The following is a 27,409-nucleotide window of genomic DNA, read 5'->3' on the forward strand; positions in this document are numbered from 1 at the left end:
ATTCACACATACATTGTACTACACTATTATTATTATCATTACGAGTATTTAGATTAAAAGAAATGTGGAATTTCAGTTTACACTTTCAGTTACTTTATGCAGTGATGAGTGTGATCTCAAGCAGTGTTTGGACCAAACATATTGTACTGTATATCATCTGCTGCTACTGAATAAACAAAATTAGCAGAGAAGGATGTTGTTGCAGGTTGTAACAAATTTATGCTTCACCCCTTTTTTGTAGTTTAAACTTATTAGACCTTTTTGTTTATTGTTGTTTGTAAAACCGCAACATACAGATAGTTTTTTAGGATTCCTATAAATATTGTTATATTACCTCATTTGTCCTAATGTAGCCCACCATAAACTGTGTATGGGCGCATCATAGATACATACAGTAAACACAAACCTCCTCCTCTATAATTAAATTTATGAATTCTGGGATTCTCGCCCATCTCAGTTTCCTCATCAACTGGTTTCTTGCCACCACTTTTCCACCAGCAACTCTTAAATGTTTCCGTAGTGACCTATGGCCATGCATTGGCTTCAGCAGCTCTGTCCTTACTTGACAAAGCAATGTGGGTTTAAGCTGAAACCAGATTCTATGTTTAAGTGTGCTAGACACACAGATTAGACCAAAAGGGTAGTGTGTAGTGTAACATCTTGAGGTATTGTGGGCTTGTTCGAGTAGGCTTTGGGCTGATTAGAGGAGGCAGGTTAGAGTGGGGGTTGGTTTGGCTGATTTAGGCCAACAGATTAGTGCCTAGTGGCTAACGGCTAATATAAGTGCTGGCTGGCAGGAGAAGGACCCCGGAGTTTGTGTGACCGTTTGGCCTTCTATTGCCACTTACACTTTTCTCTAGCCGTCCAATAAAATATTGACCCATAACTTTTCCTATAGCTACATTTTACTAAAACATTGTTTTTGAAAGCTATGAAAGAAAAGTGTATTTTTGGGAAATGCTGTTCAGAGTTCCAAACTTCTATTTCTCTATTTCTCTTCCGTTTCAGGCAGCATAGATCATCAAATGTACACTCACTTGGCTCCCTATTAAATAATAAAAAAGCAGAATCTGACAGTTTGTTTTAGAAATTTCAAGCTGTTAAGCAGACATCATTTTTTGCTTACCAAAGTTGACAGAAAGGTTGCAATGCCACTAATTGTTTATAATATAATGATGATGGTTAAATTTGAACACATATGTCAGTAACACTATTCTCCAGATGTAAAGTATGACGTTTAGTTATTCTGTTTATGATTCTGAGATATTGACTAATTATTGTTTTTCCACACTTGATTTCTCTTGTTGAACTGTTACCTGAGCAGATAATTGTACAACAAAAGTGAGTTTCATGTGTTTTTTTTCCTATGTCTTTGTCATTGGCACAGAAAAAGTGGTTGTAAACAGGGTCAACCACACCACACATAATGGTTGAAAGTGGTCTACATCTGGTTGCCAAGGACAACTGAACAACCATCGCTGCCCTGAAACATGGTACTTCCTTGATGCCCTTTCTCCTCTTCATTGTGCTGCTGCAGCACGAAGCTCTGTTACTTAATTTATAAAATGGAACATCAGTTCTAGAAAGCAACCTCTGTTACAGAAACTTATGCGGAGAGCATGAAGGCAGCAGCAGCAGCACTGATTTTATTTAGTGTTTCTGAATCAATTACCCAGTCTGATTGATGTCAGATAGGACGCAGTCATCACTAATGTACTGTAAAGCAGTGTCACTTACTGAAGTTTACAGTTGGCCCGCTCCTTCCCTTGCTTATCTGTTGAGCATAGATGAGCAGAGATTTGGGCATCCATTAACCACAGTTATGAGATCATTTTGGTTGTGTGTGTGTGTGAAACAGTAGAATGCCTGTACTGCTGTGGTTGTCTGAGAAAAACCTCTTGGTCAAAAAACAATGACAGTTTACTGTTTGATCTGACACTGGTGGCAATCCAAAATCTGCTATACTGGAAATAAATGTGAACCCAGCTGCCTAATTTAATCTTCTACATTACTTCTAATTAAGGCCTGACCGATGCTGGAGTTTTGGGGCCGATGCCGATACTGATATTAGGGAGTAAAAAAAAAAAATCAATATATTGGCCGATATACATAGGATATACACATAAACACACATTTTTTGCAATGATCCTTTTAATGTGGTTATCAAACATTTGTGACAAAGATACGTAATGGAGGCAAGATATTTTACAGTTTAACAAAACTTTATTGTATGAAATGACATCGGTGCACTGAAACAGTAAACTTCACTGTGAACTTAATAATTATAAATAACTATAAATAAAAAAACACATAGAACAGAAAAGACATATGTATGTATATATTAAACTTTAATTAACAAAAAGGATCAAATATACATAAAATGATGCCTTTATAAATTTAAAAAATAAAAAAATATATTGGCGCATATTGGACAACATATACGTTAAAACAGATATATCTGTGATGACCAGTATATCGGTCAGGCTCTACTTCTAACACAGCTACTGTCTTAATCCAACTGATACATCACATTAATACAGTTGTTGAAGGTGTAAAACATTCATTTCAATGGTCACTAGATTTCAAATGACAGTGTTATTATGAATGATGTTATACTTTAAATATTAAAGTATAAATATTAGATCTGAATATTAGAGCCTCTCTACATGTTTTGGGCAGCAGTGTCCCAGGTAAGTTTGGAGCCCTGCAGAGTTGATGAGTGAAGTTGAATTAATGGGTTAGCAGCAGGTTAATATGTTGGCTAATGTAGAGTGCCAGTGTAGCCATTATATTAATGCCACACTGGCACACACTTTGTGATATAGTAGTAATTTCTTGTAGGTTTTTGAGTATACTACATATGGCCTATTGAAACAACATGTGGTCATTTTGGTAACAGGGGTATTAATGGCTACTGTAGGCTGCACTTGGTGGGTTTGGTTTGAGTTTGCTCCTGTTGTCTTGTAACAGTTGGCTGTTATATCTGACTTCATAGTTGAGCTGCATGCTGATGTCACAGTGGCCAGGTTAAAGGGACAGTCAGTCTATTTATATCTTCCAACCTGTAATCTGTCTCTGACAGGATTAACTAAGCCACTAGCTTCAGCCTGCTGTGCCACACAGACACACTGAAAATGTGAGCCATGAATAAATACACGTATTCACTAAGATGAACAGTGAGAACAGTGTGTACAGTACATGCAGCGCACAAGTGCATAAAATGCGATATACATTAGGATATTCTAGGAAAGGAAGGACAAATATGTGCCTGATTTTAAGCAGCCAGAAAATGTGACACCATGTAACGACGTCAAGTGCCTTTTTTTTCTATTTGTGTACATGTTTGCTTGCGTGCACGACTTTTGCGTGCACGCATGTTTCACAGAGTCTCAGTTAGTTAGCCCGATAAAAACCGAGAGGAAGAAGAGACCAAACAGTGACAGAATTTTTTATCCTCCCTCAGCCTCCTCCGTCTCTGGTTGCCAATCTCCAGTCATTAATTAGCTCTCCATGATAAAATTCCCCGTTCCCACTCTGACACTAGTGTAGAGCAGCGGACGGCAGTGGTAATCATGTCAGCGAGGCTTGGCTCAATGTTCTGAAGGGGCTAAATGTCCCCCATATGGTCCACTGGCTGGGGCCCGCTCCTCACCAAGCTCTCATTAAACTAGTGCTTAATATACGAAGGTAAAGAGGGACACACACACACTAATGCATACACTCAGCTGTAAGAAACAAATCAAGACATCTGACAGGGGATTGGACACAAAGGGACAGGAGGACAAGGAGGTGGTGTTTGTTTCTGTGTTTGTGTGTACGTGTGGTTTGTGTGTGTATGTGTTTTCAGAGACTGATGCTGTACAATTGTTGACTTGCCATCTGTCATCAAGAAAAGAGTTCTATCTTTGCATGCGTGTGTGTGTGTGTGTGTGTGTGTGTGCATACAGAGGAAAGATGAGACGGAAAAAAGAAAGAAAGAAACAGTGAGTGAGGTGCAGATGTCTCATAGCATAGCGGCTGGAACATGAGGTTCAACGGCAGGCTGCTGCATGAGAGGAGGTGGAGGGGGAGAACAGAGAAGAAAAGAGGACGAACATCTGCCATATTCAGATATTGCTCAGTGGTTTGAGTGTTTCTACACAATATCTCGAGTTTGAATAGACCTGGGAAACGGCCTGCTCATTAAGTATCTTGCAGGGCGAGGCAGGCAAATTCAGAGAGCACCAATGTTATTGAGGATTTCACATACATTATATTCTTCAGTATATCTCACCAATAATGCAGAGGCAGAGATTTTTGTTTCTTTTCTTTTAAGGAGGTAGCAGTGTAACTACTTATCATCAAGTTTTTAGCGTATTGTCAAAATCAGTTTCAGTATTAAAAAATGAAAATTCCCTTGTAAAGATCTATATTTTTAATAAAATAATTGAGAAATGCCTAGCATCTGAGTGTTCTTGATAGACCTGCAACGTTTAGTCAATTAATCGATTAGTGGATTGACAGAATATTAATCATCAACTATTTGGATTATCAAATAATTGTTTAAGTCATTTTTTAAGCAAAAACAAAAAAAAATGAACTTATGACAAAATCTATGGCTCTAAGAAATTAGAACAGGCATTTACATTATGTTTGAACATTTCATAGACAAAACAATAAATCGATTAATCCAGAAAATAATTGGCAGATCAATAATCTGAATAATCAATAATAAGAATAATTGTTAGTTGCAGCCCGAGTTCTTGAGCAAGACACAGAGTCCTTAAGTCCAGTGGAGCGGGTCTATAGCTAACCCTGATCATCTGGTCACACAGTCGTCAATTAGTTCTCACATTACTGTCATAGCATAATGAGTTTCAAATACTGAATTTAGTCTGACTGACTTGTGTTTTCAACCCCTGATGTAAACTATAGCTTTGTTTGTGACTTATTGCTGTATAAAAAGCAACTTGCATATTTGAAAATAATACAGATGTTCTAAGTTAAGCTAAGTATTTGACGTATTTATATACAGTAAGTGTGTATTTTTGTATTTAGTGGTTAAAACATAGGTGACATAGATGGTCATCTTTGTTTCTTTTGAATGGTCTCAGCCTCAAGTGCCTGATGTCGGCCAGCTGAGGTGGACATGTTGTCAAAAACAGCCTCTTAGACAGACAGACAGACATCACAACATGACAAACACCAGCTCTCAGGGAAGGACAGAGAAGTGTTTGTCTGAGACGGACTGATATATAGAGGCTGTCTGTCACCTCAGAGTGTGACAGACAGACTATTGCAATCACACTGTGATCTCGTTAGTCCAAACTCACTCTTATATAGTTCATGACGTTACACTGCTTAATGCATCTTGTAAACAAAAGTCACATGGGCTTACAAATAGCTCTTTTATTGGATGTTGATTTGGTAAACTTTCTTTGTCAGACATCAGGGATTTTTAGCAGCAGATGAGCCAAAACTAAATTCCAGTCTCTGTAACTTAGGCGTGTTTGTTACGCATGATGGAGCATGACTGATTATGAGAAAATCAGTTGAGGCCGTGTTTTCCCCTTGTTTCATTTTGTTACGTCAGGTTTTACAAGCATGATTAACTGCGGCCTATCACATGTCTCCTTATATCCATAAAACTGCGATTCATCCGGATATAACCATGTTATACCTCTGTTACCTTTCACTAACAGCTTGAAATCACTTTAAATGAAGAACAGATAGAGGTATCACACTGTGGTTACTTGGAGGCATCGCTCTCACCTGTCCACAAAAAAAACAAAAAATGAAGGAGGAGTTTGAGTCAACCAAAACTCCACATTGTCACAATGTGAATGCTCCCTGACGGACAGATGGGCATACACTCGGGCAGGTGGAGAGACAGACAGACAGACAGGTAGCCAGGCAGGACAGAGGGGAGAGCAGAGAGCAGCAGTTAGTGAGGTGGAGAGCACTTACTGTCGGCCCTTCAGTACAACACATGAATGGAACCTTTAGAGGGAGGCACGGCTGGACTGGTGTGCGTGTTCGCGTGTGTGTGTGCGTTCGCGTGTGTGTATGTGTGTAGGGTGTTTTGGGCGGGGGGTGTACTTGACAGTACTTGGGGTATGGTACTTAAGTGTTTACTCTTGCCTGCTGGGCTGGGCTTTTTGTACTCTAGTATGTGCGTGTGTGTGTGTGTGTTTGTGTTGACAAAGTATAGTGTGCATATGCATGTGTATAAGTTTACAGGCAGACAGGGAGACATACAGCACAATGCTTCACTGCTTTAGGAAAGGAGGGGGCCTTCACAAAAGAGCAGGGGGTCTTACGTTGCGCACACACACACACGCATGCACGCGTAACGCCAGCTGCCGCCCACAGCCCCAGCCCAGCATTTCTGAATAAATAATACAGAGCCAACCACTCTGGAATAATAGCGACTTACACACACACACACACACACACACACACACATACACACACACTTACATGCACAAAGCTTTGCACCTGTTCACCACTGCTCAACTGGACAGGGTTGGGCTGGTTAAGGTCCCACCCAGCCTGTTTTAAACACGCACACACACATACACACACGCATGTGCACACACTCCTTGTCTGTTGTAGGCAACAGTTGGACAGCTGTGTCTGTCTCCTGATCCTCCCCATCTTATTCTGATCGACAGCTTTTCTCATTGACTGATTGGTCCAGCTGCCTTACTCTGTTCCTGTGATTGGATGGTTTTTCCATCCAATGAGGGAGCGAAACAGGATAAGAATTTGAATATGAATGTGAGATTTAAATGTTGAACTTCAGAGAAACCCACTCCTCTGTGTCATTACGAAACCACTATATGAATATAAGAATAAAGTTTTTCATGACTGGTCAGGTGCTGTTATTTTTAACATCATGATTATGATATTTATGGGAGTCGACATCTCCATTCACAAATATTCACCAACTAACAACAGGTGACAGTTATTATTACAGTCAAACAAAGTTGCACAAATTGTTCTGTTTAAAAGGACTGTAAATATGACACTATCACAGGCCCTACTGTATTTTATAGATGTATTGTGGATGTTAATATAATTCCAACTAATAGGTATATTTAAAAAATAATATACTGTTTTTTTTAATAGATACATTCTATTTTATGTGAATGTCAATGATGTAAAATAAATTAGGAAATCAATGATGCCGACACACAGTGCCGTCCAAAGGAGAGAACAGAGAGAGGTAATATAGCAGCAATCAGTGCAATTTGATTAACTCGCTCATTGGCTGTGTGTGCCTTTCCTAATCACATTGGATATACTGCATTCTGAACACAAGCAGCATGGCATTCCTAATTTTATTGGCTTTTTGAATACAGGGGCTTTTTTGTACCGGTTTGCGTGGATTGTATTTTTACCTTCCTGACATGCTTTAAGACATCCAAACAGATCAGTCTTTTCAATGGTAGTCGTTTGTGTATTTGTGTGTGTGTGTGTGTGTGTGTGTGTTTGTGTGTTGATGGACATGTGAAGTGTAGAGGATATGGACCGTCTCACTGAGCTGTTTGTAATATCCTTTAGGGTTTACTATGATCTAGACAAGAACCTGAGTTTTCTCTGTCTGGTTAATAATCATAACATATAAGCGTTCTACTGTATAGCTACAGTATGTGCTGAACTTGCTGACCTGTAGCATATGACGTCTATGCATTCATGCGTTTGTAAGATACTGAATCTGATAGCCAGTCTTGTTCCTCTTTCACCGTGTTACCATATATAACGGAACCTTGACTTCCTTAGTGACATTTCTTTTTCATACATTTTCAGCTTAATTTTCCTGTGGTTGAAACTGTCTCTGACAGCTCTGCTCTCAGACTGTGACAAACTAACTATGAATCTAAATGATATAAACCGCTCAGTGTATAGTGGGTGATGGGTGAAAATGGGCTGTTCTCCTGGGAAAACCAAAGCCACCAGTAATATGTGAGGATAAGAGTTGACTGAAGGCTGACCCGGCCTTATGTACAGTACAGGAGGTCATACTGGACCCAGGTGTGTCTTCTGCCACTAATGGTTCCGCTTCAAAGGACCAGCTTCTCCAAACAGAAGAACACAGAGCAGGAAATCACAAGCAGGGCAGAGGGGCTGTAACGAAATCCTTTGAATTGTATTATTAAGGAGGAAAACTTGACTTTAAATTGTACAGTTTCTAAAATTCAACAGCCTCCTTGGATATTTTATTCTTTGGTGTTACATGTCAATCCTTTTTGTGTTGTTGGGTGTTGAAACAAGGTCTCAGTCTGCTTCAGGGAGCAATATTATTATAAAAGATGTGAAAGGTGACAGAATTTTTCTTGTTTATACAATTTTAGCACAAAACTTATATATATATTGGTGTTACAACAAAACATGTCTACAAAATAATTCTCTGTAGGGCAGCCTAAAATTTTACATTTTCCGGTCACATGATGGTCATGTTCTCTGGTATTTCGTTTTGTGAAAGATGTGTTTGTATTAATAAATATTGATTGTACTAGACTCCCCACAGTATAACTACCATATGTAGACCGTATGTAGACATATACTCCTAGGTGGATAGGCATGGAGCTGATCGCTGGCCAACTTTGTCTCTCAGACCCAGTTATTAATGTGATTGAGGGGATCTACCAGTTGATCCAAGACCAGTACTTCTGTTCTACATGTCACTATGACTCTATGTACAGTATGTCCACCTTCAGCACTTCCTGATGTGTTTATATCCCTCACAGCTGTGTACTGGTATTTGTGATAGATAATTGTAATGACATACTTAGAGGTAAAAGTGTTCTCCATTTGCTAATAATATCACACAAACCGCAGGACTTGCTGGATGTTGACCTTGAATTTAATATATTGAAAATAAGGTAAAGTTAACTATATTTTAATGTTACAGAAAACAAAAATGAAGACAAGATAATTATCTTTTGTTGTAATGATATGCAACATTTAAAGACACAGAAGAAGTAGTTACAGTAATGTATCAAGACAGTAAGACAGTAAGCTCGGAGTCGCTGTAGCTAAGTGACCTTCACCCACCCACTTTGTGTACGTGTGTGTCTACATATGTGTGTGTGGGTGGGTGGGGGATAGAGAAAGGAGGAGGGGGTAGCTGGGTAGCCACAGCCTCCTGTCTGGCACAGGTGGTGTTGAGCAGCAGCCCTCCAGCTAAGATGCTAATATGCTAACACCGCACTAATCCTAGGGTGCTTTAGGAAGCAACGGTCCCTGCCTACCCACCAACAACACACATGAACAAACACTCATGTACAGTACACAGTCACACACATATACGCTCAGAGATTTAAGCTCACCGAATGCCTGCATGCACAAATACACACACTTATACCAATTGACACATACACACATGGCCCCCATCATATATATATATACGCTGTATACTGTATACACGTACAAGAGTGCTGTTAGGGAGATTAGGATGAGAGGCGTCTTGGCTGCAGTGCGTCTGTCAGTCACTCTCCAGCTCTGTATCAGCATCACAGCGGTGGCCATCATGCTCCAGGGAGCCACCACCATCTACTGGACTGCAGTGGTACTGCAGGAGAGGAGATGAGGAAAAAAGAATATGTTAAAATAATGTAGAAATTAAGGAACTATACAAGAGAAAAGGGTTAATTTAGAAAAAAACATTTTTTCCATGAGCTGTAATGTCATGTTCACAGTATTGTTTCACAACTTTGAAACCAGGAATATGTTGCAAGTGTGTGTGTGTGTGCGCTTGCATGCGTGGGTGTGTGTGCGCATGCTTCCTTCTGTACCAGCTGGGGGAGCAGAGGGGCACCAGGGCAGCCTGTGTGTATGTGTGTGTGTGTGTGTGTGTGTGTGTGCATCCAGCACAGCATACCAGGAGGTCCTGGCAGTGTGCAGCTGGCTGGGTAAAATCTCCTAGTGGCCCCCAAGGGATGGCCACACTCCCATGGGTTTCCACTCAATCTGGCTGCCCTGTGACTGCCCTGCTCTGTCCCAGCTCTCTGTCACTGTCTCACTGTCATAGCCTTAACCGCACACATTGAGGCCCTGCTCTCTCTCTCTGTCTTTCAGTCTAAAGCTTTCTCTCTCTCCCTCTCTCTCTATGTCAGCCCTCTTTTTCCCCCATCCTTCATTTTAACATCTTCTTCGCCTCTAGGCTGCTCTTGCCTGCGTGTCGTTTCAATCCACATATTGAGCCACAGGCTTGTACAATTGTTCCAGCACTAAACCTTGCAACCCAGCTGCAGCCCCAGCTTCAAATTGAATTTAGTTCTTTGATTCTTCAACCCCCCCCCCCCCCCCCCCCCCCCCCCCCCCCCCCTCATTCTAGTGTAGTCTGATCATTACAAAATACAGTTAGCACACAGCACCTCTTTTCTGTCAGTGTCAGTAATGGTGACTGTATTTAAAGCACTCATGCACATACACTAACACCAGTCCAGCCCCAATGTGGTAATGAGACTAATGCACTGTAATTGGATTGGCTTTGAAGAGCCTGGATTCGTCTTAAGATGTCTGAGCAGACTGGAGTTAGAACTGCTGGGGTCGGGGTCACGCACACGCATCCACAGTGAAATAGACTATATAGATGGTACAAAAAGTCATTTTCTTTCTCAGCACTGTAAGAGTGACTGTAAGTGTCCTGTGCAGCTGTTCAGCAGGCATTCTTGCTTGCTTCTTGCACTTAAAGACAGACTCTCAGACCGATGTCTTCTCCAAGGGTCTTATCACACAATTCCCCACTTTGTTATCCCCAGTGCCCTCTCCGCTGCGCACAGCCACGTCCCCTTTCCCCCACTTCCTTTGCCCTTAAGTTACCTGCCTGATGTTTATCCTGTCTCTCTCCCTCCTCCTCCTCCTCACTATGTATTACTGCTTGTACTCAGCTGCTCATGCTCACATACACAAACTCATGAAAGCCCTCTCCACACTGTTGTGTCTGGAGGTGTCTTGACATTCATCGATAAGGAGATCAGTTCAGACCCACCCATCAGTTTGACTCCATACAGCTACACTTTGTAGAGATTTACATTTAATTGAACTCTCCCTACAGAGGTTTTATTACATTTACTGAGATACTTGTAGCTTATTTACCCCATTTGAAATGTACAGTATGACAAAGTTTAGATACCTTAATGCAGTTTAAACATGATAAGCCTGAAATTAATCTTTCTGGCCAATAAAATGTTAATATCAATTTTCCAAAGCCTAAGGTGAATTCTTCAAATTGCTTGTTTTTGTCCAAGCAATTGTCAAAAATCCCAAGATATCTGGTTTACAATGATGAGAGAGAAAAGCAGCCAGTCATCGCATTTCAGATGCTGCAACCAGTAAATGTTGGCATTTTGCTTGCTAAATGACTTAAATGATGAATTAAAACTCTTGTTGATTCCTTATCTGTCCATCAACCAATCAGTTCATTGAATCTTACCAGCACTGAAACATGATGTAGTCAGGTATCCAGTCAGCACATGTGCAACCTGCCTGCCACTCAGTTAGTTAAGGAATAAGTCAACCTCTAGGCATGATTAGTTAACTTTTCCTTTGGTCGGTCAGCTGTTCACTCTGGCAACCAGCCAGCCGGTTACTCAGTCACTTGGTCAGTAAACTTTTTATATATTCTGTCCTGATACACTCAATTCCTCTGTGTTGCTGCTCTGAACACTAAACGTGTGTGTATGCATATAATACGCAAGTGTGTGTGTGTGTGTGTGTTGTTATGTGGCCAGACGACACATTCCTCTCCCTGCTGGTGAGCTGCTGTGTATGTGCTGGAACGTGGCAGAACCTCCCCTCCACCCTCTCCACCCGCCTCCTCCTACCTCGATACACCACCACCCGCCACCCCTCCAGCTCCCAGAGTGCCAGTCACACAGCCCCGTCTCTGCGCCATCTGCATATCGGCTTCAGCCTCGGCCAAAGCATTAAATTAAATCCCTGTTTGGGTTGATTAACAAATGGCTGGTGAGCTCACATAGTTATGGAGTTATTTATTTAATTGTCATCAAGGTTTTCCCTGATTTTTCGTCTCTCTCATTCTGTGCGGTAATGTGGAATTCGGCAGAGCAGGGGAGCAGAGGTGCGCGGGTGTCCTGAAGGAGTGAGTGTGAGACAGAGAGATCGAGCGAGACTGGAGAGTTTGTGCAAGTTTGTGTGCCTCATTTCTGTTTTGCTGGCTGAAGTTCAGCCATACCATTTGTACCTGTCTCCTATTTTTCATTTCTGCATTTCTCCCTTCCCCCCCCCTCTGTCCTGAAATGAATAGTTAATCAGTCCCCTAATTGAGTGACAGTTAGTCAGTGCGTTGTTGTAATTGTCCAATCAGAAAGCTTGGAATGGACACAGTCACAGCTGATTCATCTGTGCCTCTAACTGCAAAACCAAAAGCTGCAACTGGAGGATGTGCCAACAAGATTTATTAATCCTAGAAATTCTAAAATGACTTTTAAAAAGTCCAATTTAGTTTTTAATCCTTAGTTACGGGCTCAAAAAGGCTGAAAGTAATAGGTCTTGAGGGGCAGACAAGTGGGGGAAAGTTTGCCACATTTACCCCATCTGTTTTTGTTTACAACAGTCCCTTGTTAGTCAAACATTTGACTAAGACAAATACAGTGGATGTGGTTGTTTGTATGTATTTTAGACCTTTCTGAATCAGAGTTACAATGCTATTTAGGCTTATCATTTCCAACCAAGAAAAGGAAAGAGGAACAGGAAAAATTAAGAAAAATATCCTGTACATCCAATTAAGACATCAAATTAGCTGGAGGACTCGCACTTTAGAACTGTTCTGTGTTTTGAACAAATTTAAGTCAGGAATTTAAATAGACTACAAAAATGTTTATCTTATCTTCTGAAACATTCTCTGTTCCTTAGATCTTTCAGATCACCCACATTCTCCTGTATTACTGATATCCTGTAGTTCTAAAAAGAAACAAGAGACTCCTGTTGTCTTAAGCACTGTATAGTGTAGTATTTACTAATTGGCCTTAAGGGAAAAGTAAAGTTGTGCAGAAACCTAAATGAGACTGAAGTGAGGAGTCCGAGAGAGATGGTGTGGGAAGGAGACCGGCTGTTCTGTTTTCTCCAGCAGTCCAAACTAGAGATATGTGGCTCCCCAGACAAGCTGTCCAGAGTGGGAGAGCTCGCTGGACTCATTACAGGCAGGGCCAAGACGGGATTGCTTGACAGAACACCATTGGATCATTCGGAGAATTGGAACGATGGAAACAGAATTGTGTTAGTGTGTGTGTGTGTGTGTGTGCGGGCGCGTGTATGTGCGAGCGTGTGCCTGTGTTTGTTTGGAACGCCGTGTGTGGACAACTGTCCATCTCCTCTCTCCGTCTGTGCCACCCCTGGCTGCTCCCTCCCCCGCCCCCCAGTGGACATGTACACACACACACACATTTATATACACTGTCTAGGTCCAGCCAGCAGGATTGCTTAAATGTTTTCAGTTGTACTGGACAGCTGAGTGATGAAGTGGCCAGCCACAGGCGTCCATTGGTTGGACACTTCATCTAGAAACTGACTCAGAGAAATGACTGGACTTGGACCAGCAAGCCAGTCATCACTGCCAGTTTATAACAGTTTTATCAGTTTAACTTTGTCTTTATCCTCTTCCGTTCTGTCAGTCAGTCGATCTCTCTCTCTCTCCCATTTAGTTTGAAGTTTCTCTTTTCCAGATGTCTAGTTTCTTCCATCAATGCTTTTTGACCTCACAGCTGGAAACTGTTAATTTCTGCAAATTTTTGTTTGATGGGAACCTACAAGAGAACAGTAATAGAAACACCTGTACACCTCTTAATGATAACAATAATAATAAAGTTCAACAACAACACAAACTATATCCTCAAATATTTCCAAAAAGTTGAAACATCACCTTAGTGCCACAATCTCTACAAAATATGAACAGTATAATTATAGTAAAGTTTTCATTGCAAGGTTATTTTATCAGGTTGCATTATATTAGGTACATTATATTGTACATAAAACACAAAAATACATGGGGTTTGGTTAGTTCACTTGAAATGAAAGAGGTTTTTCTGGCTTTTATTCTCTCTCCAGGGAAACAAAAACCAACAAAACACATCAAAATGAACTGAGTTGATTAAATATAATTGCAAATCTGATCCCCAGTTTTATAATATGATATTGGTTTGGTCAATTGACGAGAAATTCTCTTCTTGCTCCTTTAACACCCCCTTCCCCACCATCTCTTTTCCTCTCTCTTCCCTGTGCCTTTCTCCATGCCATCTCCCATTCAGCCCCTCTCGCAGCACTCTGTTTATCAGTAGCAAGTGATCCAAAGAATATGCTTTTGTTTCTGAAAGAACAGGAGAAGGAAGGAAATAGGGGGAGGTGGGGGAAGAGTGGGTGGATTTGCGAAAAAGAGAAAAATAGAGACTGAGAGAGGAGACGAGAGGAGAGGTGTGATTTGGTAATCCTGATGACGCACTGGCACCCAACAGCATTTTCTTATCTGTCTATATCTGTGTCTCTCTGTGTCCCTGTGCGGTGGTTCAAATCAGCCGCTACCCCCACACCACACACACACACACACACACACACACACACACACATACACATACACATACACATACACACACACACACACCTCCACCACCAGCAGCACCCAGAGGTACTGGCAGGGCCCAGAGTCGCATGGTCCCTTCGGCGGAGCAGGTGTTTTTCTGCGACGTGTTAACGAGCACGGCCTGCTGTCATTTCAGCTTTAAATGGATGTCACAAATAGAACACACACACACACACACATACACATGCTGCCTATTCTTCTCTCCCAACGAATTAGCCTAAAAAAGGTAATCAAAGTTGTTACCGAGCTTCGTGTGATATGTGTTGTGTATGAGTTTGTTTGTGAGTGTGTGCACAAATTACATCTTTGTCTATTAGTCTTCATGGAGTGTAAGTGTGTGTATATGTGTGTGTGTGTGTGTGCTCACATGTGTGCATGTCAAGGAATGACTAAAATGGGTTGAGAAGCAGGGAACATTTGTATATTTCTGTAGTTTTTATATCTGTTGTTTGAAAAGAGAAAGTGAAATGTCTACACAGCTCCTCGCTTCGGAAAGTGTCGAGATTGTCACTTTCTTTCATCAGAGCGGAGTGTCAGTATTTCTTTAGCCGTGTATTCTGTGCGCTCGTGCATGTGTGCGCGCGGTTCCCTCCCCGTATTCATACTCATTGTACTTGTCCAACTATGTGTGAATCTGATTCTGCACACGTGTGTACTTAAATCCATGTGCGTATCCATGCTGTTTCCAGTAAGTGTTATCCTCCTCTGTGGTGTGGAAATGTTTGACACTCGTGTAATCCTGCAGCGGGTCATCTGATAAAGCTGTGGTGCCACCTTAGTGCCAGTCTGTGCCAGCCAGTTGGGTAATACTCTGCCACCAGCTGCTCAGCAGATGTTGTTATTTGTTGCTTCAGTCTAAGAAGGGTTATTCTCCATGTGTAATCTTATTTTGTCTCATCTCATCATTACGTCTCATCTCATCTCATCCCTCAGCTCCTCTTCCTTCTTTGATGGCGACCGGTGGTTTGTGTATATGTGTGTGTTTAAATTGTGGGTTCATATGTGTGTTTGTGTGTATATGTGTGTGCGGTATACTTGCGTGTGTGTGTGTGAGTATGTGTGTTTGGTAGAGGGGTCATCACCTCGACACCTGCCCATGTATCAGCCAGATGATGTTTCTGGCATGGTTAGTTTGAGTGTTGTGCTGGTAAACATGTTTTTGTCATTTTTTACATGATAATCTGATCTGAATCTGGCAGGCAATGTGGGAGTCATAGAGATGCAGTGTATGTGTGTGTGCGTGTGTGTGTATATAGTGTGTATATGTGTATGATATCATTTGGACAGATGAGAGTCAGAGTCAGTCAGGCTGAACAGACAGGCTCTTATCTGTCTAGGGAATAAAATCTGTATTTAAAATCATCACCATAATCATTATCGCTATTAATACTTTCTGTATATTATCTTGATCATCATAATCATCTTTACCCCCAAGTGCAATATTGCCATCATCATCACTGTTGACCTCTGAATTTAGTTGTGTCTGTATCAAGTGTATAATTTCACATCTTTTACTCAAATGTTCTCCTTCTTTCTCTCTTTGTGTCCATCTTCCACTCCAGGTGAATACATAAAGAACTGGCGACCGCGTTACTTCCTGTTGAAGACAGACGGCTCTTTCATCGGCTACAAAGAGAAACCTCAGGACGCAGACCTTCCCTACCCCCTAAATAACTTCTCTGTAGCAAGTATGTTACCTGTCATACAAATATCAAATCCTATCTGAAGGATGCATTTTTTTTACATTTCTGATGTACCAAACAGGCATGACATATAATGCAAAGAACCTACTGTATTCATCCCAACAGGTATACAGAAAGAGTGGAAGCAGTGTGTCTAAGAAGCAGGATATTTTTCCTATGTAGTCATTTCTTCCTAAAACAGTTTAGAACAGCACCCCTAGAGGTGATCTGTAATCAATCTAGCTAAAGAATACCTCAGCAAGTCCTCCAGTTGAAGGACAGTCTCCTCACACTATGCCATATAGTAACCGATATTCTCTAATTGATTTGTGTTTCAATATTTTTTAAATGCCAATCACCTATGTCATGTAAATTGCTATGAGGTGTTGCTGAAATGTTCTTGTGGTTTCATCATACAGTACAGCGCAATAGTGAAATGGTACAACAGTTATTGCATCAGTATCACTCATGGTGCGTCAAAACATCAGTCAGTCAGTCATCAGTCTTCACAGCGTTGCTATGCTTTACACAATTCACTGAGGGACCTAATTAACCATTTATCAGTAAATCATCTGTCTGCACCTGGTTAACAAGCTCCACAGCGTTGTTGACATGTGTAATTACCCAGCTAAAGAGTTAACAAGATTGATTTTAATGTCTCTCATTCTCATTACCACCACATCACCTCCCATTGTTCATACAGTAAATGCAGAATGGTAGTCAAACTTTGTGCCTGCTTTCCAGGTATTTTAGCTTTATAATAGAGTCTGTTGTCACATTGGCCCTGACGTTTCACCTAGATTCCCTGTGTCCCATAATCTGGCAGTGGACAGAAGTGAAAATTGGCTTACTACTAATTTACACAATCACTTTTACCTTGACAAAGGTTAAGACACTAAACCGTTTCAATTATAATCAATTATTACTCATTACATTAAAGACAGTAAAGCTGGTCGAGCCAGTACATCACAGTTGTATTTTTTGCTACTTAGAAATGATTTATAAAATGAATGTGTTTATGTGTAGTATTCACACTGGTGATTATTACTCTTAAAAAGTATGATACTGTCTCTTCTAGTATTGGGTAAACATGTCAATCAGATAATAAATTTCTTTAACATTTCTTCTTTAATAAAAACAATTTTAAAAAGTACATTATATCAGATAAAATAAAATAAGAGTAAAACAAACAAGCAAACAAAGGATGAAAGACAAGACGAAAATAAAAGCATACAACAAAATAGTTTTGCTTTAAATATAATCAATAAAAGACAGAGTATAATGTGGTCTGGTCACTTAGAGTTACAGTAGTTAGAAGCCTAAAATCAGCAGCAGGAGGCAGGAGATTGTTTTTGGGTTAGACCAGACCAATTACAATAAACAAGTTAAAATGAGATAAAGACATTTTTTAAAGTGCTTAATTATGGAAATATTACTTTGGTGAATGACACAGGATTATCTAGTTATTGGTTTTCTAGAAAGATTAAAGCAAAAATACAACCAGATTATTGGTGGATCCACAGTTGCCACAGGATTAAACAGATAAAACATTTTACATATATGCAGCATATGTCTAATGATGTCTAATGTCATAATAAATAAATGGATGCATGTTGATGTACAGTAGTTGTTTACTCATTATTTCATGTTCATAGATCAGTGGACATTTAACATAATCTGATAGGTGCTAAGCTGGTGTTTCACTTCTTGGCACAAGGCCTGATGCAGATGACATGTATATGCATGTCCAGTATCTATGGAAACCAATGTTACTACTCCACAGGATATTAGATTAATCACATGCTATTAACCATTGTCTTCTGTTTAATGTATAATAAAAATTAAACTTTATAGGTTTAGTCAGTTAAATCTCATCAGGTCTTTCAGTTGAAAAGGGTTTGGAGGAGCACAATGTGAAATATCTGCAGAGCAGAGAAGTAGAGATTGGCGATGGACGAGACGATAGGAGAGGCAGAGGACAGTACGGGAAAATAGATGCGAGATGAGGATGAAACTGAAAAGAAAATGATGACGAATGGTAGAATACAAGCTGATACCTCCGAGAAAATGATAAAGAATGGTACATTGAAGGAAGAAGGAGGAGAAAGAAAGATAGAAGTCCGGAAGGGAGGACAAGTACAGGGAATGAGCGATGGGAGTCGATCGGTGGGGGCAGAGGAAGAGAAAATTGGAGACGTGGGGAGGAGAGAGGAAGAAGAGAGAGGACAGAGATGGAAGGATGATTAGGGTGCAGAGCAACGGATGAGAGATGGAGAGAGAGATAGAGGGATTGGAGGTTGAGGCTTTTGTGGATGGATACGGGGGAGTGGAAGGGAAGATGAGGGAGGAAAGGAGGACCATCAGCTCTGAACAGACAGGGAGGAGGAGACGAAGACTGGATTGGAGAACGAGGAAAAGGGGGAGAGGAAAAGAGTTTGTGAGGAGGACAAGCCAGGCCATACATCCGGCCCCGGCTGCTTGGCACAGCACTGGCACTGCCACATCTGTTGCCCAAAGCTGGGAGGCCAGGTGGCGTGTGTGTGTGTGTGTGTACATGTTTGTTTATTTGTGTGTGCCCGTGCGTGTGTTTATGTGTGTGCGTGAACAACAGAAGTGGTCAGATGGAACAGAGATGGTACAGGCCTGTTCCCTGCAGAGGGACTCATACATACAAGGCTGTCACACATGCACGCACGCACGCCAGACGCATGCACGCACACACACACACTGATGCATGCACTCACATACACCCACTAAACTGCTACACAGATTTCACAATTGCCTGCTGTGGCAAACAACCCAATTTCAGCTAACATTCAAACTTCAATATCACTTTTTACATGCGCATGTGTAGGTGTGTGTGAGTGTCTGTCCATGCGAGGGCGTGAGTGTTTTTTGGCATCGAACATAGCATGACCTTGTTTTCTGGCAGCACAGCAGGCCATGTTCACGAGTCAGGTAGTAACTTCTTTGTGTGTATGTGTGTGTGTGTGTGTCTGTGTGTGTGAATTTACATTGAAACTGTGTGTGTACGACCTGAGTGCTATTGTCATTAACCTTCCTGTCTATATTTAGGCTGAGCCATGACGTGCTGTGCTGTGCCACACTTAAACAGAACGTAATTGGAGTAAGGGATAGCTGAGGATGGGAGGTGAGACAGTGGGAGGAAAGGAGAGGAAGGCAGAGGAGAAGGAAGGAGTCGAGGAGAGATGAGGGCAGGAGAGAAGGTGAGGAGAGAATGACAGCAGACAAAAGGGAGGGGAAGGGAAAACAGGAGAGGTAAATGGAGGGTGATATATGTAGTATAAAAAGGAAGAGGAGATAGTAGGGGAGATGAGAGGACAGAAGATGGATCATTATGCTCTTTTACATCAGCTCTTGTCCCCAATAACCACTGAGACTGCTGAGGGACAATGAAGATGCATTCTTTCCCACAGCGAGCTCACAGCCCCATCTGGCTATGTGTGCGTACGTTTCTGCGCTTGTGTACTGTATTACGCATTTGTGTAATAATGGCCTACTGTATTGCCCATTTTCACAGAAATGTGTCTCTTCGGATATTCTGCCAGATGCGTATGTGCTGCAACACATAATATCCCTTGGCACAGGAAAGCACCTTTATTTGAATCATGCGTGGCTGAAGTTTTTACCTGTTTTTAAACAACCAAATTCAAAGACAAGCTGTATCTTTTTTTTAATGATTCAGTTAACAGCAACTTGATATTCAACATGAATTTCTCTGGTTTCTTCACCTCCAAACAACTGTATCTAAAAATACGCAAACTTTCAATATGTAGTGGCCTGCATTATTTTCCTATTGTTGCTATAGTTTAAGGGGAATTAATTGTGTTTGCGTAGATTTTTTCAAATAGAAGTTGTGCATCTTTGCCCAAGACAGGACATGATCATTTTATTTATATTTACATTAAAATGCATACAGCATGTAGAGAAGATTTAATAAATACAGAACAAGAGCAAGGAAAAAAAGTACAATGCAATAAAACAAATAAAAAAGAAGAGAAAAAAACAAGTAACTAAAGTAACTAAATGCACTCTTACCAGATCTTAATCTTATTCTATGTACAGTTAGAAACTCTTCCAAGTTATGTTTTTTTTTTTCAATTTTTTGCCGTTCAATGCACAGACATTTATACTTGTTTAACTGTACTGAAAAGACAGCATTGTCCCTCTGACTGTCTGTTGCAGAATGTCAGTTGATGAAGACGGAGAGGCCGAAGCCAAACACCTTCATTATACGCTGCCTCCAGTGGACCACGGTCATCGAGAGGACCTTCCACGTGGACACGCCTGATGAGAGGTCAGCCTGCACTCGAATTCCCCAAAAACTCACTTTTTTACAGCATCCTGCAGTTGTTGTTGGTCAGAGGACAAAGAGGATGTCTAGCAGTGTCTTCCCTTTGTGAAAGTGGCTACCTGAATCCATCTAATGAAAGCTCTAATCAAATATATCAGGTTGAATCTGGCTTTATTCAAAGTTAGATACTTCTAATATTGTACAGCTGGAGCTTTCTTTAAAGCCAGATGTGAGAAAGAAACTTTTTATGTAGCTTCTTAGAGCTGTGATGCTCCTGGACAAATAGACCCCAGACAAAACAAGTTATTGAATGCGTATTGCCTTTATTACTGTAGATCATCTGACATTTCTCTCACAGCAGCAGTTTGATTGAAAAATTTGCATTTAAACTCAGTTAAAAGCTGACAGTTATGACAAGTCAAATACTTCAGGAGGCATTTTTGAAATCACACTTTAGTTGGAGGTTGTTAAACTTACTGTATTTCCATTTCAGCTCAAATTAAAAACTTAGTACATGCAAGAAAAATAACAAAAGATTATGAACCAGTTCTATTCAAGTAAAAGAAAGAAAAACAAATAAATGTGCCAAACTTGACTTAAAAGCTTTTAAATGACAATGACACCAGACTAAACATTGATTTAAAATGATGTGGGTAAAAGTATCATCAAGGGCAGAGGTATGTCTGAGGGGGGTATCTACTGTAAAACGACTGTGTTTTGTGTGTGTGTGTGTGTGGGAAAGGGAGAGGAGAGACAGAGTGGAAAGGAGACCTTTCAAGTAGCATCGGCATAAATTCTCCAGCTGCTCAGTTCCTTTCTGAGGAGCTGAGGTGTTTATCTCCAGAAAATGAACAGCTTTGCCCAGAAGACCACAGATGCTTCTGTGCATCCTTTGAGTTTGTGCGTGTGTGTGTGTGTGTGTACGTGTGTGTGTGTGTGTGTTGCAGCTGTCTGTCCAACTTTGTCAGCCTTATATGTTTCTTTCTAAGAGTTTTGCGTCCAGATAATCAAATAAACATTTCAGAGTTAACACAAAAGAATAACTTTCCATTGATCATTTTATAAAGTCAAGTATAAACAATATTCAAGTGTATAGGTAGACAACTGTGAGCTCCAGATGTGTGTATGTTTTATGGTAAAAGTGTGCGCAAGTTGTGTCACCATACACAAGAGTGTGCACCATTGAAGTTTAGGTGTGTGCGCCACAACTGTCTGTCTCTGCCTGTGTGTGTTTGTGTGTGTGTGTGTGTGTTACTGTATCTGTTGTACTGTACCAGTGCTGGCAGGGCTCCAGCTACCACAGCCCCAGCCGTGAGAAGAGAGGGTGGCACGTGTTGGCATGGCGCCCGACTGTAGGCAGGCCCATTATCTCTCATTAGCAAAAAAAACTCATTATACTCAAAACACTCTAACAAAGAGAGAGAGCATTTATCTGCTGCCTGACCTTGAGAGAGTTCCCATTGCTTTTCATGTAGCTACACGCACACTCACACACGCAAACACTTACACACACACACACACATACATATCATGGATGCCACAAATTGAGTGCTCCATTGTTGTAGATGGAGTGTAACTTGAGTTTGCCCTTGTTTTGGAGTGTGTAGGGTACGCTCAGAAGTCTTTGCAGTAGAAAGGGATTCAGATCTTAAAAACACACTGCTCTGTTTAGGTTCAGATAGATGTTCTTCCAGATCCCTCTAGGAAACATATGGGCATCTAACTCAAAACAAAACAAAAGTTACGGGGGTGATCGTTTGGGAGTCACACAGGTTTCATTATTATGATCTCCTCACCGCTTACACTGGGTAAGTGTATTTGAAAGTGCACACTCGTAAATCCCAACTTGCTTCACCAGAGTCTTCTGTTTGGGCTCTTCAGTGTTTTCTGCTATCCTGTAACCCCTGCATGTGGCTCAGGATTAACACTGTTTGAGTGAAGATCAGTGAGAAAAAAATTCAAAGGAGAATTGTTCTTGTATACAGTTTAGTCCTGAGGAAACCATATTTTCATTTTACATTTAAAAGCAGAAATATTATTAATAAATAACTTGATTATAAATACGAAATTAACCAAATTTACAATATAAATAAGTAGTTGTATAAGCTCTATACAATAAATATGTATAAGTTTAAGCTCTGCTCTACTCTAATGTAGTCTAATCTTTTGGTCCTCTAGTTCTTTTCTCTTCTTATGTTCTTCTTCTTCTTCTTCTCCTTCTTCTACCTCCTCTCTTGTTTATCAGAGCAGAGGGAAGCTCGGCCCTGTGTATGAACCATTATATTCATCATCGTTAAACACAGTAACATGTCTTCACATCCTGATGCATGGCTGGCCTTCTGCTACTGATGATGATCTCACACATACACACACACAAAATCAAACTCACACAGTTTCTCTCAGCAGATGTTGAACAACACCGCTAATGGAAAGTCAATGGGGAGGAACAATGTTAGCGAACAACAATGCATTGTTTCCCCTAATGCATGGGTGTGCGTTTAGGCACACACTCGTTCACTCTCTCACACGCACGCACACACACACACACACACATACACATACACAGACTGGTAGGCATTAGTTCTGCTCCATGATCATTGCTCATTTGGTTAATTCTCTAGTTGACCATGTTTCCTCTCTGTTGAACAAATAGGTGTTTATGTTAATTGAAAACATTTTAGTGCCTTAAAAAAACAATTTAAATAAGTACATTAGTTATCTTATTGGAGAATCTGTGACCAGTATCATATTTTACACCTGTGTAGTGTGCTATTACCGTCCTGTATCTACTGTACCATATGTACTGTACTGTATGTATTATGCTGTTCCATCAGATCAGCATTTCAAGTTTCACCAAAACTAGGCAGCACTTAAAGCCACATGGACAGCACAGGGGCGCAATAACAAGAATATAATCTACTGTAATACAATAGTCCCTTGATACCTTTGTTTTTAACCTTCAAATGTTCAATTTCTGCATGGATTCAGTTAGTTAAAGGCAAACAACATGAATATTAAATTTCATGGAATGGAAATGAAGGATCATGTCTCAGTCGTTTTCATGTGTCAGGTGCAGTGGCTAGAATTTGATATCAGCTTATACCTGAGTCCCTAAACTTTATCTTGTATGTATGTTGAAAACCCAGAGATGAGTGGACAGAGGCCATCCAGATGGTGGCTGACAAGCTGCAGAGACAAGAGGAGGAAAGGATTCAGTGCAGCCCCACCTCCAACATTGACAACATGGTCGAGGAGGAGATGGACATCTCCACCACACACCACAAACGCAAGGTAACACAGAACAACAACAGGCAAGCACGCACACGGACGTATGAACACACTCAATCTCACACACACAATTCAAAAATGGATGCAGCTGTACTATTACTGTTCATTGCCATGTAATGGGTTATTACCTTGGACTGCTCGCATTTTAAAAAACAAAAACAAAACCGTCCTCACACACAGATTTGTGAAATAGCTCCTGTAAACAACATGGGTGTAAATTGTTTTTTTCCAAATTACAGTGCTCTAGTAAGTAAAAATAGTCATGCAGAATAGGTTTATAATGGTTGGTTCGTGTAGTATCAAACACAAATGCTAGACTTAGATAAAATTTATAGAAGACACATGTACTGAACAAAGCTATCAATAACAGTGGTTCCCACCTTGGGCTTCCTCAAATTTTTGTTTTATTTCTTCTGAATTACTGCAGATTTTTTTCTCCTCAAGCCTTTAAATGTTTTTAAAATAAAAGAAGGAAAATAAATCCTTTTTTATTTAATTGGTCACAACTGGTAGACAATGCAATGTGTGAAGAGAGATCCCAGGTAGAGTTTGCTTCATTTTAAAGGGTCAAAAGCAAAAAAGGTAGGGAACAACTGGTTTATAGTGCAGCTAGAGGCTCCTGGACGCTCCACCGTTTATTGCACCCCATGATATAAAGGTAATGTGGGGTGTAATTTTGCTTTAGGGTATTCATGTCAGAAACAGAAAGTTAGAATCGAAGGCATTATTTGCAAACGAATCTTATTTAAGTTCATGGCTGCTTGTGTTTAGACTTTAGATAAGTTTGGCGTCTTTTGTTAAATGAATAAAGGGTCTTATAGAATTTTTTTTTTTATATTCCTTAAAGCAGTATGGAAAATTATATTGTTTTGCTATTAGCACTGAAGCTCAGCTATTGTATTTCAAACGATACCCACCCTTACACTGCTAGTAATGTAGGACAACAAAACTTCTAGAGGCCATAACCAATCAGCCATTCAACTTGAGGCAAACGGAGCTAAATATATTTATGTTTCCTGTTTCCCTCCCCCACAGACAATGAGTGACTTCGACTACCTGAAGCTACTGGGTAAGGGAACCTTTGGTAAAGTGATTCTAGTCCGAGAGAAGGCCAGCGGGAAATACTACGCCATGAAAATTCTTAAAAAAGAAGTCATCATAGCCAAGGTTAGTCTGGCACAGACTGCTTATCTGTTGGTTAATCTTTGTGCCTTTAACTGTATTTGAAATGGACCAAATAATACGTAAGTTTGTGGCATTAAAGCCTTTTTTTCTGGCCATTTAATTTTTTGAATCATCAGCTATCAGTTTCTGAAGATTTTAATGCATTTCATGGAGTGCTCTTCAGCTGCCTTCTTATTGAGTTGTTTGATTTCAAATATTTTTGCCGTATCGCTGTATATACAGGATGAAGTGGCTCACACACTCACAGAAAGCAGAGTACTGAAAAACACCAGACACCCCTTTCTCACCGTAAGTATCTTACACACACAAAGCACAAATGGTTTGGATTCAGACATGTGTGCATATGGAAATGTACTATTATCTATAAGAGTGTATGTCACATGTGTGCACATGGCATATTGATCCTATACATACACACCTGAGTCTCTCGAGGCTAATTATGAGTTACACACCAAATTGTTGTACATTAACAGCCACATCTGTTAGCTTTGCACTTTCTCTTTGATGTACACATTTACACATCAGCCACTGCTCATTTCTATCACACTCCTTATGCTACCATTCCCTGGAAACAGACACACACACACACACACACTGTATATGTATGTTCACACACACACTGTTGTGAGAGCAATTACAGTTCACATCTGAGTTTACACCTGTCACATCTGCAGCCACAAAGAGGCTCAGACCAACTGTTCTTTTGTTTAGCTGCTTTTTCAGTCAAAAGAAGACACACACACACACACATACACACACACACACACACACACACACACACACACACACACACACACTTGCTTTGAATAAGCAAATACAGACATAAACTGTTTGAAGCTATGAAGGATCACGTTTTGTTGCTTCTGCTGTTTTAGCTAGAATGAGACCAGACTCTTGCTGTGTACAAAACTGTTAACTCGTTCACTTCACTGTCCGCTATATAGGTAGTGCATGTAAAAGACTAGTACATAATGTATCATTTGGCAAAATAAAAAAAATGCAACAGAAATAAAGGAAGCTGTTGTGTCGGAAAACACGTCATGGTAATTAGCACTTGATAGGTAACGATCATTTGTACGCTACTTTTGTTGTGTAATTTGAGTCAGGACAACTGGACAAAATAGTGGACTATATCATGAAAAATTAGTTTTCCAATGTAGACACAGTACTGATATTGCCAGTGCCAAATTGTCCACAAAGTGGTATCATGTTTGATCATGAATACATTAAGTTATGTACATAAGGTGTGTCTGTGTTTTTGTATGTGCGCTCATTGTGTGTGTGTGTGTGTGTGTGTGATTCTTGTTTCAGTCATTGAAGTATTCATTCCAGACTAAAGACCGCCTCTGTTTTGTCATGGAGTATGTGAATGGAGGAGAGGTAAGACACACACGTGCACACACATACACACACACGTATACTTTCATGACTGATGTGCTGTATGTGGTTACCTATTTTTGTGTGACTGCTTTCAACAGCCAGTTAAACCAAAAGTCTACCACAGTAACTGACAGCGATTAGGCACTCCACTTATTCTACTGTCAGCTCAAAGATGTGTTGAAGCTTGGGTATAGTTACACATTTACAGTATTTCATAATTTACATTCCTAGGATCTTCTTTCAAAAAATCCTTCAAATATTAATTTAAATAATAGTTACCTATCAGGATTGTTACATGTGTTTTATATGATAATGTATCTCTTTCCTTTGCTGCAGATGCAGGCCTTAAGTAAAACAAAACTATATTTGATTCAAAATGTAAAATTGTTGTTTTGAATACTATTTCAAAGCTTTTCTGCAAAACATTTGTTGGTTTATAACTGTCTCTCACAGCTGAATGCACAATATTTTACATAAAGAAGTGTCATTGATGTAAAATAGTCTAATTGGAGCAGTGAAATCAACGGCAGGAATGCAGCAGAGGAATGATAAAACGTGCAAACACTCAATAAGTGACTAAAGTTAGACTGTTCAATAGCTTTCTAACACAGTTAATTTGCCAACCAACTGGCCTCTCGCTTGCCTCCTCATCTCTCTTTTCCGTTCCATCCCTCTCCTGCTTGTGTCTATTTATGAACACACCTATGGGGCAGATATAGCCAGAATGACAGTCGGAGACGAAATGAGTTTGGATTCCCCCACTTTTCCATTTCTCAGATTTTTAATCGGGCCGTTTTTGCAATCTTGGTTCATTCCCTCAGTGTAACTGTCACCTGCTCCCCTCCCAGTTAGTTAGGCAGTTCAGCCAACGCCAGGCCTGAGCAAACACACACACAGACAACACACATGCACAGAAAACACCAGCAAACACACACATACTTAGACAAACACACACAGCAAATTTTTACCTCAACG

The 27,409-nt window shown here is 40.4% G+C and overlaps 1 protein-coding gene across 10 annotated transcripts in view; it reads left to right on the top strand.

Annotated features, from left to right (window-relative positions):
- Positions 1–27,409, top strand: part of akt3a (v-akt murine thymoma viral oncogene homolog 3a) — a 55,526-nt gene that overhangs the window by 12,031 nt on the left and 16,086 nt on the right. For 7 of the 10 annotated variants that reach the window (XR_006406989.1, XR_006406991.1, XR_006406987.1 and 4 more), the window contains exons 3-8: positions 16,147–16,272; positions 20,473–20,584; positions 23,728–23,872; positions 24,905–25,036; positions 25,277–25,342; positions 26,366–26,434. Coding sequence is in view for 5 of the 10 variants with exons in the window: in XM_044371935.1 (XP_044227870.1) it covers positions 16,147–16,272; positions 20,473–20,584; positions 23,728–23,872; positions 24,905–25,036; positions 25,277–25,342; positions 26,366–26,434 (650 nt within the window). In the remaining 5 variants the exon portion in view is untranslated. Of the gene's footprint in view, positions 1–1,387; positions 1,494–16,146; positions 16,273–19,451; positions 19,494–20,472; positions 20,585–23,727; positions 23,873–24,904; positions 25,037–25,276; positions 25,343–26,365; positions 26,435–27,409 lie in introns of those variants that run through there. The other 3 variants (XM_044371938.1, XM_044371937.1, XM_044371939.1) reach the window with 2 other exon arrangements.

This window comes from Thunnus albacares, chromosome 14, assembly GCF_914725855.1.
Source record: "Thunnus albacares chromosome 14, fThuAlb1.1, whole genome shotgun sequence".
NCBI classification, from domain to species: domain Eukaryota; kingdom Metazoa; phylum Chordata; class Actinopteri; order Scombriformes; family Scombridae; genus Thunnus; species Thunnus albacares.